General features: G+C 36.8%; 1 protein-coding gene across 2 annotated transcripts in view; it reads left to right on the top strand.

Annotated features, from left to right (window-relative positions):
* The window catches only part of LOC107090344 (cell adhesion molecule 1-like), a 254,939-nt gene that overhangs the window by 235,754 nt on the left and 4,757 nt on the right, over positions 1-14,428 (top strand). For both annotated transcript variants that reach the window (XM_015383669.1, XM_015383678.1), the window contains one exon: positions 14,277-14,405. In XM_015383669.1, the coding sequence (XP_015239155.1) occupies positions 14,277-14,405 (129 nt within the window). The remainder of the gene's footprint in view (positions 1-14,276; positions 14,406-14,428) is intronic.

Genomic DNA, 14,428 nt, shown 5'->3' with positions numbered 1-14,428 from the left:
CCAGAGAGGGTAGAGATAAAAGAGAGAAGTTAGGAAATAAAGATGTATATTCTTGACTGATTATGAACATTTGTTTCTGCTGATCATGCTCCTCCGGGATCTCAGCTAATGGTGCTCACTTGGTGCTTTTTGGTGCTCAATGCAGTCTGCTCCTCTCAAAAACTCCCCTACACAACTTGAGAGGGCCAAGTCAGTCATTGAATGATTGAGAGCATTGCTTTATAGCAGTCTGATCTCACCTTGCCACGACAAGAGCTGACTAACCTAGACATTGTTGCGACAAAACGGATATGACATTAACCTGAACAGACTTTTTTTGCTTCTCTGATGCAGGGTTTCATCTAAAGCAGGGGTGTCAAACTGGTTCCAGAAAGGGCGGTGTGGCTGTAGGTTTTCTTTCCAACCAAGCAATTGCACACCAGGCTCTAGTCGTCTCATTCAGGGATTCCAATCTGGACATGATGACTTGATGAGATGAATGAAGTCTGGTGTGCTATTGCTTGGCTGTAAAGAAAAACCTGCAGCCACACGGACCTTTCTGGAATCAGTTTGACACCCCTGATCTAAAGGGATGAATGTGGCCTTGTCTGTATAAGTAACTCCATAACTTCTCAATCTGTTGGTTCAGAGTGGTCTACTATCAGATTCCAAAACACAGAGGAAGACTCTATGTTTGTCATTAAAGTCGTAGGGAAACGGCTGTTCCAGCCGTTGCATTTCTAAATTCTCCCGAGTGTTGCACGACTTTACACGAGTGAATAAAGTGAATGTGAATGGTCGTTTATCACGGGGTCGGGATTGTTCTGGCGGAAGGTTTGTAAGCACGTTTGGTTGTTGCTGGTTTCTCGGAAGCGTCTCGCTAACCAGTTAGCAACTTAGTGCTAGTAGTTTCCCAATGGGAAATTAAATTGGGGACCAAGTTGCGCTAAATTGGTGACTTTGAAACCGTCAAGTAACACTATGGACAGCGGAAACATGCAAGAGGAGGAGAGTTTTATGTCAGAGGTCGGGGGACAATATAGTTTGATAAAGACTACATTTATATACACGTTTAAGCCAGAATGATTTGACATTTAAAGATTTGAAATTTAGGATTAAAGGACTAATGTCTCAGCATGACCTGGAAAAACTAATCCATGCGTTTATTTTTAGTCTAATTGATTACTGCAACGGCGTTTTCACAGGTCTGCCTAAAAAGTGGATCAGACAGCTGCAGCTGATCCAGAACGCTGCTGCCCGTGTCCTCACTAAGACTAAGAAAGTCGAGCACATCACCCCAGTTCTAAAGTCCTTACACTGGCTCCCTGTATCTCAGAGAATAGACTTTAACATACTTCTGTTAGTCTATAAATCCCTGAATGGCTTAGCACCTAAATACATCACATACTTGCTATCAGTGTATCAACCCTCCAGACCACTCAGGTCTTCTGGCTCCAGTCTGCTCTGCATAACTAGAATCAGCAATTAGTTCCTATGCTCCGCATATCTGGAACAAACTTCCAGAAAACTGTAAAAGTGCGGAAAGCCTGAGTTCCTTTAAATCAGGACTAAAAACACATTTGTTTAGGATTGCCTTCGACTGTTCTAGTTAAACAGTTCAACTAAAACATCATTAGTTCAACTTTTTTATTTTCTTTAGTCCAACTGTTTTTAATATTCTTTTTTGTTTCTGCATTTTTTATTTTATTTTATTTTTTTTCCTACTTGCTTTGATTCTGTTTTATTTTCCTATATTTTAATCATGTAAAGCACTTTGCATTGTCTTTGTTCTGAATTGTGCCATACAAATAAATTTGCCTTGGCTTGTCTATTTAAATATGACTTCCCTATAGCATTAAGTTACAGTTTTGCTCTCTTTACCCTCTAAGAAAAAAGGCTGTTATTGTATTTCTTGAGCCAGGATTGGACTTGTTGGAGCCATTTGATTCACATATTTGCATGCTGTGCTTCAGATCTTCTTATAAAGAACATATTTCATATTTCTGTTGATTATGGCAAGAATTCAAGGTCCTTAAGCAGTAAGGCCGCTCCACAGTACAACAGTACTACCACTATTTATGGGTATGTTTTTTCTTTTTATGAGGTGTTTTAATATTATGATTATATTAAAATATATGTTTATAAATATATGATTATATTATGATATAGAAGGTATAGAAGGACATACACAGCTTACCAACAGTTCCCCATGACTCTTGTCAGTGCCCAGGATTTTCACTGGTGTGATTGGGTTTGTGTTCCTTTTGCTTAGCAGTAGTTTTCATTAAAAAATGTCCCCATGCAATTTTTGTCCGGTCTCTCTGTTGTTAAATGACTGAACCTCAACTAAGGCAAGCAAACCCTCTGGGCTTTAGATGTTACTCTGCGCTCTTTTGTGCCCTTTTAAATGAGTCCTCAATGTACTTTTGGGGTAATATTTGTGGGATTGCCACTCCTGTGGAGGTTCACCTAAAAAATGTTTTTGCCAATTGTGGATAATGACTCTCTGGTCTGTCTTAAAGCCTTGAAACTGACTTTTGTCGCCCTTTCTAAACCAATAGATGTCTATGAACAGTCGATGTGTGTACAGTACTTCTATTCTTATTGATTTTTGTTTTACTTAATGAGCTTAAATGAATTCTTGGAAGCATGAAGATTCAGGGATTTAAAAAAAAAAATCATCAATTTAAGAACAAGCAGTTTTAAAGATTTTTGGCTTCACTTTTTTCCCCCTTTTTTCAAATATGGTAACCATGCAACTTTTGTTTTTCTTAGAATACATGTAAAGTGCACAGTATTTGCAACAGTATTTAAGTAACAGATTCTATGTTTTGAACATCTATATTTAGAGATTACACAGAGCTGTTGACTGTTGGAGCTTTGTATCAAGTAAGCATTATCCTGGCCAGTTCTTTGTATGGCACTAATCTAAACTGTTTGCTGATATATGTACATTTTGCTGCTATTTTGGCCAAGCTGTGATAGACTTATAACCTTCACAGGGGCTGCAAAGGAACACAAAGGAACTCAGGGTCGTTCTCATGTCTCTGTTTTACAAAACATGTTTCTGCTCAAACCCAAACTGTCTTGTGATGGTATTTTGGGAATGCATTGGCAGTTTTTTTTCTAGATTTCAGTAGTAAGATACTATATTTTACCACTGGTTTCCAGGAGAAAATTTTAACAGGTTTGTCCGGTTGGGAAGCAATCATTGAGTATAGCTGTATCAATTTTTAAAAATGTATTATCAGAAAAAAGTGACAGAAATCTGGTCTGGAGTCCGCCTTTGATAAATACTTGTTCACACAAGACTGGGATGTTTTCAAATATTATATAGATTTCAAATATATACCCCTTTTCACACTTCAGGTATTTTTTTGTGTGTTTCAGTCAAGCTTACACTCTTAGCCTTTCGGTATTTGAAAGCAGAATAACACATTTTAATGATCTATTCCAAATGGCCACTGGACAATTTGTTAGGAGTGAAATCGCCCTCAAAAAAATGTTTTTTACTTCACCAGTGTGCATCTCAAAGATACTGAGATATTACCAAATAGCTTAGTCTTTTACTTAGCTTTCTCCTCATAAAGGAAACTTACTTCACCCTTCCTGTGTCTAACAAGCATAGAACCTTCATATGTTTTTTTTTTTTTTTTTCTGCTCAGCCATTACTTCTCCTTAGTCTCTACTGGGTTAATAATCTTACACAGAAAGAAGAATAAATAGTAAATAAGCACTACTTGATGCGTAAAGCATGTAACACTCCTACAATGACAGGGCGGTGAGCTGTTCAAGTTCACATCAAGCTGTTTAACTTAGTTTTATTCAGTAACCTTCAAATGAAATGAATAATAAGCCACGGAAGGTCATTTTCACATTTATATATTGTCAAATCATCATTAGACAATCGTCTCTATAAATCTAATTAGTGACAAGGCCACTGAAATTTAGCCAAGGAAGTGTTCAAGTGTCCCTGGAGAGGACGTTTTACAATGCTTTTACTACTGATAAGCTTCACAGTGTGTGAGTGATCGAAAAATTTGTGCATGTATCAAGGTTGATAATGAATGAAGTAGAAGTATGTTGTAAAATAAGCACTTTGAAGAGCTATGATAGGATTGTACAGTTTAAAACCACATACATTTCTGTTCTATTATGCAAACTTAAACAGAAATTGACTGCTTTTAGGCTTCAATAAGTAAATGACCTTGTCGAACAATCAAATCTCATTGTTCAGTATTTTAGCTATTAAACAATAAGGTTATTCTCTTTGCAAGTGATACAGAACAATGCTACATGTCCATCTTTATTCTTAAATAGATCCAGTACAGCCAACCTGCTTCAAAATCCAACAAGTCATTGTGCCAGGAGCATCATGAAGACCACAGGCTTTGAGCATCTTATAGAGCATTGTCCAGTCTGTCAAATGAATACGGAAACTGTAGGCTGGTGTTATGGAACATGAATCAGAATAACAGCCAAGATGGTTGACTCTGCTGGAGATGCAGAACTTGTTAGTTAAGGTTGAATACTTTCTTACAGCACAAACAGAAGCAGTTGACTCCTCTGGACTCTATGAAAGATTTGCAAAAGGCAAACATGAGATAAAGTAAATAGTGTTGTAGTGAAGATCACACCGACTGAGAACAAGAGGCCAAGAAGAAGACATTTAGAGACCAAGACCCTATATTGTCTTGGTCTCTGTAGTCGTTGGTCTTGGTTGGTGTGGTATTGACTACAACAATTACAGTAAACATGTAGAAGAATAAAAAATGTATAAAATGTCTTACAGGCTGCAAAAGATTTGGTAGAATAGAAGAGGTGTACTGTCCAAGAGAACATACTCATGCACATACTGAGCTCCAGTGAGGTTGTATAGACTGAAGCATAAACATGTATTAAAGTTGCTTAGTTCAGACCCAAACTCTGTGTATAAAAAAAAACAACTAAAAAATGGATGGTGATAGACACATGCTATCCAATCTAGGTTTGCAGAACCCATTAAGGGACACCCCAGAAGATTTTTTGTGGAATCACAACTCCAAGCTATTCTACAAAGTATTGACTGACAGGAACTATTCAATGATATCACCCACTTCACATTTATAAAATTGGGTGCCTTGGTCTGCTGCATAAAGTACATGGAAGTTTGTGGTGGTGCTGGTAGCATGAACAAAAGATATGAACGCTGCATTTTTGAAAAGCACTGTCCAACAGCCATATTCCTTCCTGTGAAAAGCATATTATAGGTGTGCAACATTAACAGCAAAAATTTTAACAAATTGAAAAATTTTAATAATAATACAGTAATGTAATAAACCTGTGAAAAGCCTCACTACTCTGATCTTGTCACTGACAACAGGGATCTAACAGCAAACTCTGTTACTGACCAGAGCAGCAATTAGTCATTCTGGTGTGAAGACGGAAAGGTGCGGCTGTAAAGCATGTGACAGTAGGACTTGAGCAGAGCAGATTTCCAAGCCATGCAGACACGGGCATCAGTTGCAAATCCTCTTTATTCTCCTATAAATCTCCACGACTGCACGCATCCTGTCAGGACGCCGGTGTGGGCATGTCAGCTCACTCTGATCAAGCCACTAGCAGAGAGAGAGAAAAAGGAAGAGCTGCGCTGGGGATATGGACAGCAGCCAGCCACATTACAGACATAATCAAATTCTACTTGATTCAAGTGCGAGACCACAAAGGCTGTCATAATGATACTGTCTCTCATTTGGAGGTTTTCTTCCTCCTCCAAGCACCTTCTGTTAATATCAATGCAAAAAACAGTTCACTGAGCATAGGCAGCTGCAGGGGAACTTAATCCTGGACATGTTAGAGCGCTTAATAACAAGCTGATCCACATTGGAAGAAGGATAAATGACAGTAATGATAATAAAGGACTATGCAAAGATACCAATTTGGTAAAAGCTTGATTTGATTGTGGCTATGATAATATCTGCTGGCTGTGAGCCAAATGACTCTTTTGAGCTTAAATTTGCTTTGTTAAACTCTAGCCTAAAGAAAGAGTTATTTATCAATTGCAACAACATGACAATGTGGGAGAAGAGACATCTAAACAATGGCATCTGTTGATGTCTAAATGTGCCTCACGGATGTGAATGGTCATCCAGTATATGGATGGTGGTCCTTTGCTGACTATCGGCTGTATATATAAGGCATCATGTAGGTGTATCCATCCATCCATCTTCTGCCGCTTATTCTGTCAGGGTTGCAATGGGGCTGGTGCCTATCTCCAGCAATCTATGGGCAAGAGGCAGGGTACACCCTGGACAGGTCGTCAGTCAGTCGCAGGGAAACACAGTGACATTCAACCATGCACACACACCTTACGACAATTACCTAACATGCAGACTCCATGCAGAAAGACCCTAGACCGGGAGTTGAACTCAGAACCTTTGCTGTAAGAGAGCAGCGCTACAAACAGAGGTTTCTCCAGTGAGCAAGGGGCAAAACCCCTGATTTCTTTTTATTCTCTGGATTGCTGATTGCCTTAAAAAGGTGAACCCACCGTTTGCCATGCTGGTACTACCGCCTCCCACGGAGGCGCGCAGTAAAAATACCTATGTGTGTAGCATTTGGCTGCAAAAACAAGCAGGTTGCCGGCAATGGGAAGTCGTTTCACAGGTAATTTTACTGTCAGTGGATGTGCTTACCAAGAAAATCCATATATGTGCCAATGTATTACATAGTATAGTATGTAACATTAGTCTGGCTATCTCAGACTGACTTGAAGATATTGACTGAGTTAGCCATTGTGTCTAACATTAGAAAATAGAAAGTAGAGTAAATAGAAAGTTATTCACTGTGAATTGTCAATGTAGTAACTCTTTATTAAGTGGCTGATGCTAATATTACTGTAGTGTTTGTTTTTAACTCTCATTCGAAAAAGTCATGTGCTAAAATATGTTATGCTAATGCTAATATATTTCATGTACATCATCAATTTAGAACTTTTGGCATAATGTTATATTACATGACTTCATTGAATTCATAAAGACTATGCAATGTGATGTGCCTATTTTTTTAATCAAAGTTAAGTAAACTACTTATGCAATGAAACAGCAAGTGTGTCAGACTGATGAATTTATCTTTTTTTTTAAAGTCCTAAGTCCCCCTGAAAATGAGAGTATCATCGTTGTTTGATGCTGTAGCACCCCTATTGTGTACATTTCGACCGGTCTAAATAGGGAGTACCAATATGGTGGCCGGTGGCTTCACTTCAACCCCATACTACTATCGGGCAATCCAGCGAAATAATAGAGATCAGTTGGTAAAACCTGTGTTTATGAACCAAACAGCAGCTCAGATTAACCAACGTTCTTAATGGTATCCTGAAAGGGGCCCTCTCCGGAGTGGTTCTTCTGGTGGGTCTTAATACCAATGTGGGACAAAACATCATTACCTAAGGGTGTGTTATTGTGAAGAAAGGCAGCCCAGATCTGAACAAAAGTGGTTCATAACTTTACTTAGTTGTTAATAGATTTTGTAACTGATTCATAAGACCTGAGGTGTTGTCTTGGCCACAGGGGTGAAGACAGTTGCAGAGCTCTCAGCTAATCATCACCTGATGATCACAATCACAACCAATAAACTCAGGTTGTGAAGGTGTGCTAGGGATGCTTGGTGGAGGAACTCATTTCAGTGACCTTTGGTTCACATCTGGAGATTTTCTCACATGTACCCATTGGGTTGGATCTGAATATGGCTGTACTTTAAGCAGATGGACATAGGGACATTTGTGGTTGTGAAGGCAAAACTTCTGTATTAAAGAAATTCAGGGAGGTTGGGGAGATGGACTTTCAAATAACCTCAAGTTCTCAACTATACATTTTGAAAACCTCAGAAAATGGAAAAAGTAGCCATTCCAAGCTGTGTCCACTTTGGTGCTTTATATGTTTTAGTCAATTGTAATAAATATCTTTTTGTGTTTTTTAGTTCTTATATCTGTTGATTTGTGTATTTTGATTATCTGTGGCTAACTCATTTTAGAATAATTTTAAAAGATAATTGCTAGATTAACTGGTTACTTAAATAATCATAATCAGCTTCTCTACACCCCTCTATCAATGTTTTCCAGGCACCTCCCACTAGGAAGAGACCCCATGGAGGACCCAGATCTAAGTCAAGAGAATATGTATACCTTTGGCCCAGAAATGCCCCATTAGGACTATACATTGTGATTTCTACATTTTCCATTTTTTTATAATTTTCAACAATCTCAAAAAAAAAAAAAATCAAATAACACTTGGAATTAGGTTTTTACATAAGAATAAATATAAAAAAGAGTTGCAATGTAAGTACTTCCCAGATGTATTAAACATACATGTATGTAAATGCACAATCAATACAGGGACACATGTATTAATTAATAAACAATCTATTAACAATAGAGCTCGACAGCTGAGGTAATCAATTCAAATTTTGACACAAATAAAAAAAATAAAATAAAGTAAAATATGTTGTCTGGGTATTAACCACACAGAACATAAGAAAAAAAAAGTATTGTCCAAATTAATGATTTAATCCGTTATTGAAATAATGTAGTCAACATGCCCGTTTAATTTTTTTACCCAGGAAAAGATGATACTTGTCACCAAAAGGCTAATAACTTTTTGATTTAGGTAGTAACACATAGCCTTTTTTGACATACTGATGTCTATGACTCTGCTCTGGATTGCTTTGTAGTTTCTCCTCACATGTGTTAATCAGTTTCTTCAGTGATGCAATGTCACCTCTGGGTATGTTTACCACATGCAAGTGGAAAGGGAATCAGATAAAGCTCACATATAATTTTTTCTGCTCAAATCAATATTGAGTATATCTGAAGTCATCAGCTACACTGTTAAGAAATGGTAAACCCTTCTATTTTTTTTCAGCACCAACACTTGCTCCCAATAAATGTTTCAGAAAAGTTGTGGTGATGTTCATACTCCGCCTTGTTTGGCAATTTCCAGGCGCTGCAGTGCATGCAAAAACAAATGCTTTTAAGGCTGTCACTGGTATGTCACAGTTGTAAATTGGAATTGCTCAGCCATGGAGGCTTAAAAAGATTATTTTGTTTATGAGACATCCTCCAATGGAAAAAAAATCCCTTATTTACATGTTATCAGTAAAAAAGCTTCAATTTTGTTGGAACACGTCCATCTGAAATTCATTGATGTAAATGGATGGTTTCACAAAGTCTAAAGCTGGATTCTGCTAAGTAGTTATCAGCAGTTAGTATCTACCTAGATGTCTCGACAGCCTCATTTTGGATATGGAGTACTTTTTACAAAATAGTCAGTGTAACTGCTTATTAAAGTAAGCCAAACTCTAGATTTTCTTCATGCTTTATTTGATTTTAATTGAAACCAGGTGTTTATATAGATTGCACAAAAAGACAAAAGGCTGTTTTATAGTCTCAGAGTTTAAATCAGACTTCTCTTACTAAGGTCGGTATTGAAAAGTGTATTTTATATATATATATATATATATATATATATATATATATATATATATATATATATATATACATGTACAAATGCACAATGCATGTACAAATGCACAATTGTTATATTGTCTAAAACTTAAATTTTAAGTCCACCTGACCAGAAAACATATTTTCAAAAAATGTCTCTTTTGCCTGAATGAATTTATAAACTCTAATATGACTCATGTTGCTTTTATGATGAAGTACTTGTTGCGTTGTGTATAGGGTTTTCTTTTCAGCTGCAATCAGGATGTTTAATGTTAGGTTTTTATTCTGTATTTGTTAAACATCTGGGGTTTTTAAATCACCTTATTTATTCTGTAAACCTCAAAATTAAATAATTCCTCACATATTATGCTGACATTTAGAAAATGTAAATACTTTTGGCAACCCTAACTGAAGCAGACACAAATTTCAGTCTGGTTTAGTGCCTCACAATGATGAAATAGAGGTTTCTCCATTCCCCAATTTGCATAATAAGGTACCATCTAAATTCAGCTGTGTGTACATCTGGTAAGATACTGACTGCCGATTAACAGGTATCTGAATTCCTCTAAAAAGATAGAACCATCCATTTAAGGTTTTGAGTGATCTGTCTTTTCAAACCCATAACAAGTTGTGGCAAAATACTTAGCCTAGTTCTTCTGGAGGTTTTCATGATAAAATGGGAGTTTTCTCTTCATTGTCAAAGTAACTGACACAACAAAATTGCCTGTTTACTTTAGTCACATCCTCAACAGGAGGAGTGAATAAATCTTTAAATAAAAAACAATCTGCCTGTATGATTTAATTACATAACCATGAAAAGTGCCTTGAGATTTGCACTATATAAGGAAACAAAATTTAATTAAACTAAAAGTTGCATTTTACTGTGAAATTTACCAACATCACTCAAAGTCCATTTATGATTAATTTTACTTTCCCTTCCAAGTTCTATTCAAGTTTTTGGTAATCATGACATATGCATGACCGATGAGGCAATGTCCACCTACGATAAAGAAGTGAAAGAGAAGTCTATTGCTCAAGTTCAAATTTATAAAGTCAAGACATCTACAGTGATAAACCAAGTGAGGAGGGCAAGGTAGGAGGTTTAACAAACCAGTATCTATCAATAGACCTAAAAGTACCCTGAGTTATGCTCAATTTTAAGAACTGCAACCAGTCCTGTGCTGGTAGTACGGTATCACTTTTTTCACTTAACCCGTTCTTACTACAATATTAGGTCAAAATGTTTTGGGGGTTTTTCCTCTCAGCAGATGTACTTTTTGGTAAATGTGCTCACTGTTTTGTTTTCTGTCACCAGTTTACAGCCACACATCTATTTCACATATTCTGATTTATAGATGTTTTCTTTTCATCAGGATAATTTTGAGTTTTAAGATGGTGCTGTGACAATTGCAATATTATTGGAAGTAACTTTCTGATGAAATATGATTATATAAATGCACTTGAATTGTAATCTATCATTTAAAACTTCAATATATATATATATACATTTCTATTTTAAGATTATTATTATTATAGCACATTTTTCAATACTAGTTTGTTCTGAACTTTATTTTTTTAACTTCACTTGGTAAGAAAATCACATATTTATTATGTGATTACCCACATACTATAGCTATGTGTAACTGAATACTTTTGTATAGGAGTGTACTAGGCTGAGTTGGTGTACTTCGTCAGTAAACACCTTTAAGGTCATCTTACAATGAGCTTGAGCTGCTTGGCATTGCACCGCATGTTTAAAAATCTTACATTAAGTCAGACTTCACAAAATGAACAAAAGTTAGATATTTACTGTGTGTGCTTGCATTGGATTTTAGGTCATGTTTTTTTTACAGCTCACCTCTGTAGTAAATACAGAACTGATGAACAGGAAACCAGTGTTCAGCAGTGTGCCTAATGCAGGCAACATGAAATGCAACCAACCATAGCAGCTGATACTGCTGGTGTTAGGGGATTTTAAGTTATTCTCTGACATTTTTGTGATAGTGTCTTGCTGCTGACTCTGGATGAATTTTTCCTACTTGTTAAATCAAACTCTCCCTTGGTGCACGGAAACAGTCAAGACCTCCGCTTGTTTCCTCCAGAATGTGTCAAACGAAAGACAGGGGTGAGCAAGGTGAGGGCAGGAGGATGGGAGGAAGGCGGGGGGAAAGGGAAGAAAGATGAGACAGGACGGTGCACAGGCCATTTAGCGAGAGCATGTTCATTAGCATGGAGCATGGGCTGTTTCATCTCTTCTGGGAAAGAGTTGTGCTATCCTGACATCCTTGATACAGTAAACAAACTGCGCCTTGTACGGGCTTCAACGCACAACAACTGTGCTCCCCTGTTGAAAATGAATCCATTTTAGCAGGGCGCTCAACTGAATCGAAACGTTCCTATTAATTAGTTTTATTGAAGAAATCGTTTCAACACTAGCTGATGGTAAGCAGACTGAAAGAGATGTTGTGGATTTTTATTTTTTTTAGGTTGAGATGTGACTGTCACGTCTCAGACCCTTCAAGTCAGCTTATTACGCCTTTGCCGTGTTGAGAGAAATTCTGCACTCTCAGCTCGTCTTTTATCAAAATCGTTCAAGTTCAGAGCATGACTGGAGAGATTGATGGAAAATTGAGCTGCTCTCTCATGCAGCAAAGAACAGTGCAGCCATTCCCCTCACCCATCACTCCTCAATCAGCCCAAATGTGCACAGATATAGACTATTGATAAATGCCTCTGAACTATTCTAAGACTGGAAATTTAAGGGCTTCTGATTTTGCCTTGTACGTCAGTGGTGCACGGATAAATCTGGCTAAGTGCTGGACAGTGATACTCACTGACACCTGAGGCAGTCGTGTATTTCTTCGTGCGAGGACGCCAAATACCAATTTATCTTCAGACGTGTGTCTCTTTCTCATTATTGAGGTCTATAACTTCCAGAAATTGCCTCCTAAATCACATTGTATCTTACAGTGTGTGAATTCTCGCTGAAATAGCAGACAGTGTCCGCTGTTTCATGGTAAAATAACTGGCTTAATTTTTTTCAGTGTTACTCACTCAAGGAGGCTGGGATAACCTTAAAGCATTGCTGAGATTGAAGTAAAAACTGGAGTTTAAAATTATAAAATATTTGAATACAATTTTTTGTGCATTTAAGTTTTGCTTTTTTTTTTTTTTTTTTTTTTTTTTTATATATCCTTTTTTTTTACAAAAGAGACTGCAAAAAATATCAAGGGTTAAATTTTGTTATTTATACAAATATCAAATACAATTTATCCAGCATAATGTCATAGGTNAACTGGCTTAATTTTTTTCAGTGTTACTCACTCAAGGAGGCTGGGATAACCTTAAAGCATTGCTGAGATTGAAGTAAAAACTGGAGTTTAAAATTTTGGACTGTTTTCTTACTGTCCCTGCTTAAGAAAGCAGTTTTTTTTTTTTTTTTTTTTTTTTTTTTTACATATATCCTTTTTTTTGACAAAAGAGACTGCAAAAAATATCAAGGGTTAAATTTTGTTATTTATACAAATATCAAATACAATTTATCCAGCATAATGTCATAGGTGTAAAAGTGCAGAGAACAAAAAAATAGGGACACTGGTCTTCAAGGACTTGAGTCTAGGACGTTAGACTATCCAGAGTCTAAGGTCTATGCTGTTTTCTGTTCTGCAAAGGCCAAAGCTTTTCTATAGTATTTAACTTTTGAGACAGAAGGCAATGGAGGAAGGTTGGTCTCATGTCTGGAAAAGTATTTTGATTTTGTCAAATGTTTTGGATTTGGATCTCCAGGTGCCAGTTATCACTTTGTTCTAATTGTTTACAAAAATCACTTTGCTTCGCTTTGTTAAAGCATCCCCTGGGCACACGGAATTGCATATCTGTCACCAGAGTTAACAGTGGTCATAAGGGAATTTTCCATTGAATTTTGTTCATTTGAACAAATTGCGGAATATCACTTTAAAGTTTTAGTAGGATTTAACTAAGATTGCAAGTCTACAAATGTGATGGTAGGTCAGAAAAGCTTTCTACCTGTCACCATCCTTTTACAACTGGCAGATTATGGTGAATAGATGACCATTGGATGGCATTCTTACTTAAGTTCTTCAACAGTGTAATTTCTGACATTTTTCACGTCCTTCAACATCCTTATGACTGTGTTTTATAATGAAATGGGTTTCACACTTAACTTTTTTAAAGTTCCAATCGTTTTGGTTCTGATTGTGAATAAAGACTTATATTGCTGAGTAGCCCCATTCAGATGTTATATGACCGCCCTCCATCTTCCTTATCTAAATGACACTCTAATCTTTTTGCACCTTTACAAAGTGGCTAAGAGAAAGGCTTTGTGCCACTTTATATTTATATCCAAGTTTATATAGAATTCATCAGATAGTAACTGCTCCCGACACACCTTTCAACTTAAATTAACTTAATTTAAACCTGTAGAAATGATTCATATGACATAGTTTTGTAGGACTTTCCTGGGTTGAAGTTTATTATTGTGGGTGCAGTTTATTACTGTGGCATTTGTAATAAAAAACTGCATTTTAGTTTTCACTGAAAAAGAAATTGTTAAAGTTTTTACTATAGGGTTACACTGCGTACATTTTTCTACAGGTACACGTATTTACAAAGATTCCTCTTATTTATTTTCTCTCAAGATCTTTTGATTGGCTCACTCGAACATTCATTTTGCACACTCATGGCTGTGGTTTATGTGCATGTGCATTATGCTGCATTTTTACTGCTTTTACTGGCTGGGGAGGTTCATAACAATGTTAATTTTGTTATTTTTTGTTTATTTTTTTTCCTTTTTGTTAAGACTCCAGAGCTGGTGAGGGAGCACCACAGAAAATCGACCATGCTGTCATTGGAGGAGTCGTTGCCGTTGTGATGTTTGCAATCCTCTGTGCACTCATTGTGCTCGGGCGGTACTTTGCCAGACACAAAGGTAAAGCACCAGCACTGCAACCA

This window comes from Cyprinodon variegatus, unplaced genomic scaffold, assembly GCF_000732505.1.
Source record: "Cyprinodon variegatus isolate N-32 unplaced genomic scaffold, C_variegatus-1.0 Scaffold14, whole genome shotgun sequence".
In the NCBI taxonomy this organism is placed as follows: domain Eukaryota; kingdom Metazoa; phylum Chordata; class Actinopteri; order Cyprinodontiformes; family Cyprinodontidae; genus Cyprinodon; species Cyprinodon variegatus.
This window is presented reverse-complemented; position numbering and strand designations above follow the sequence as displayed.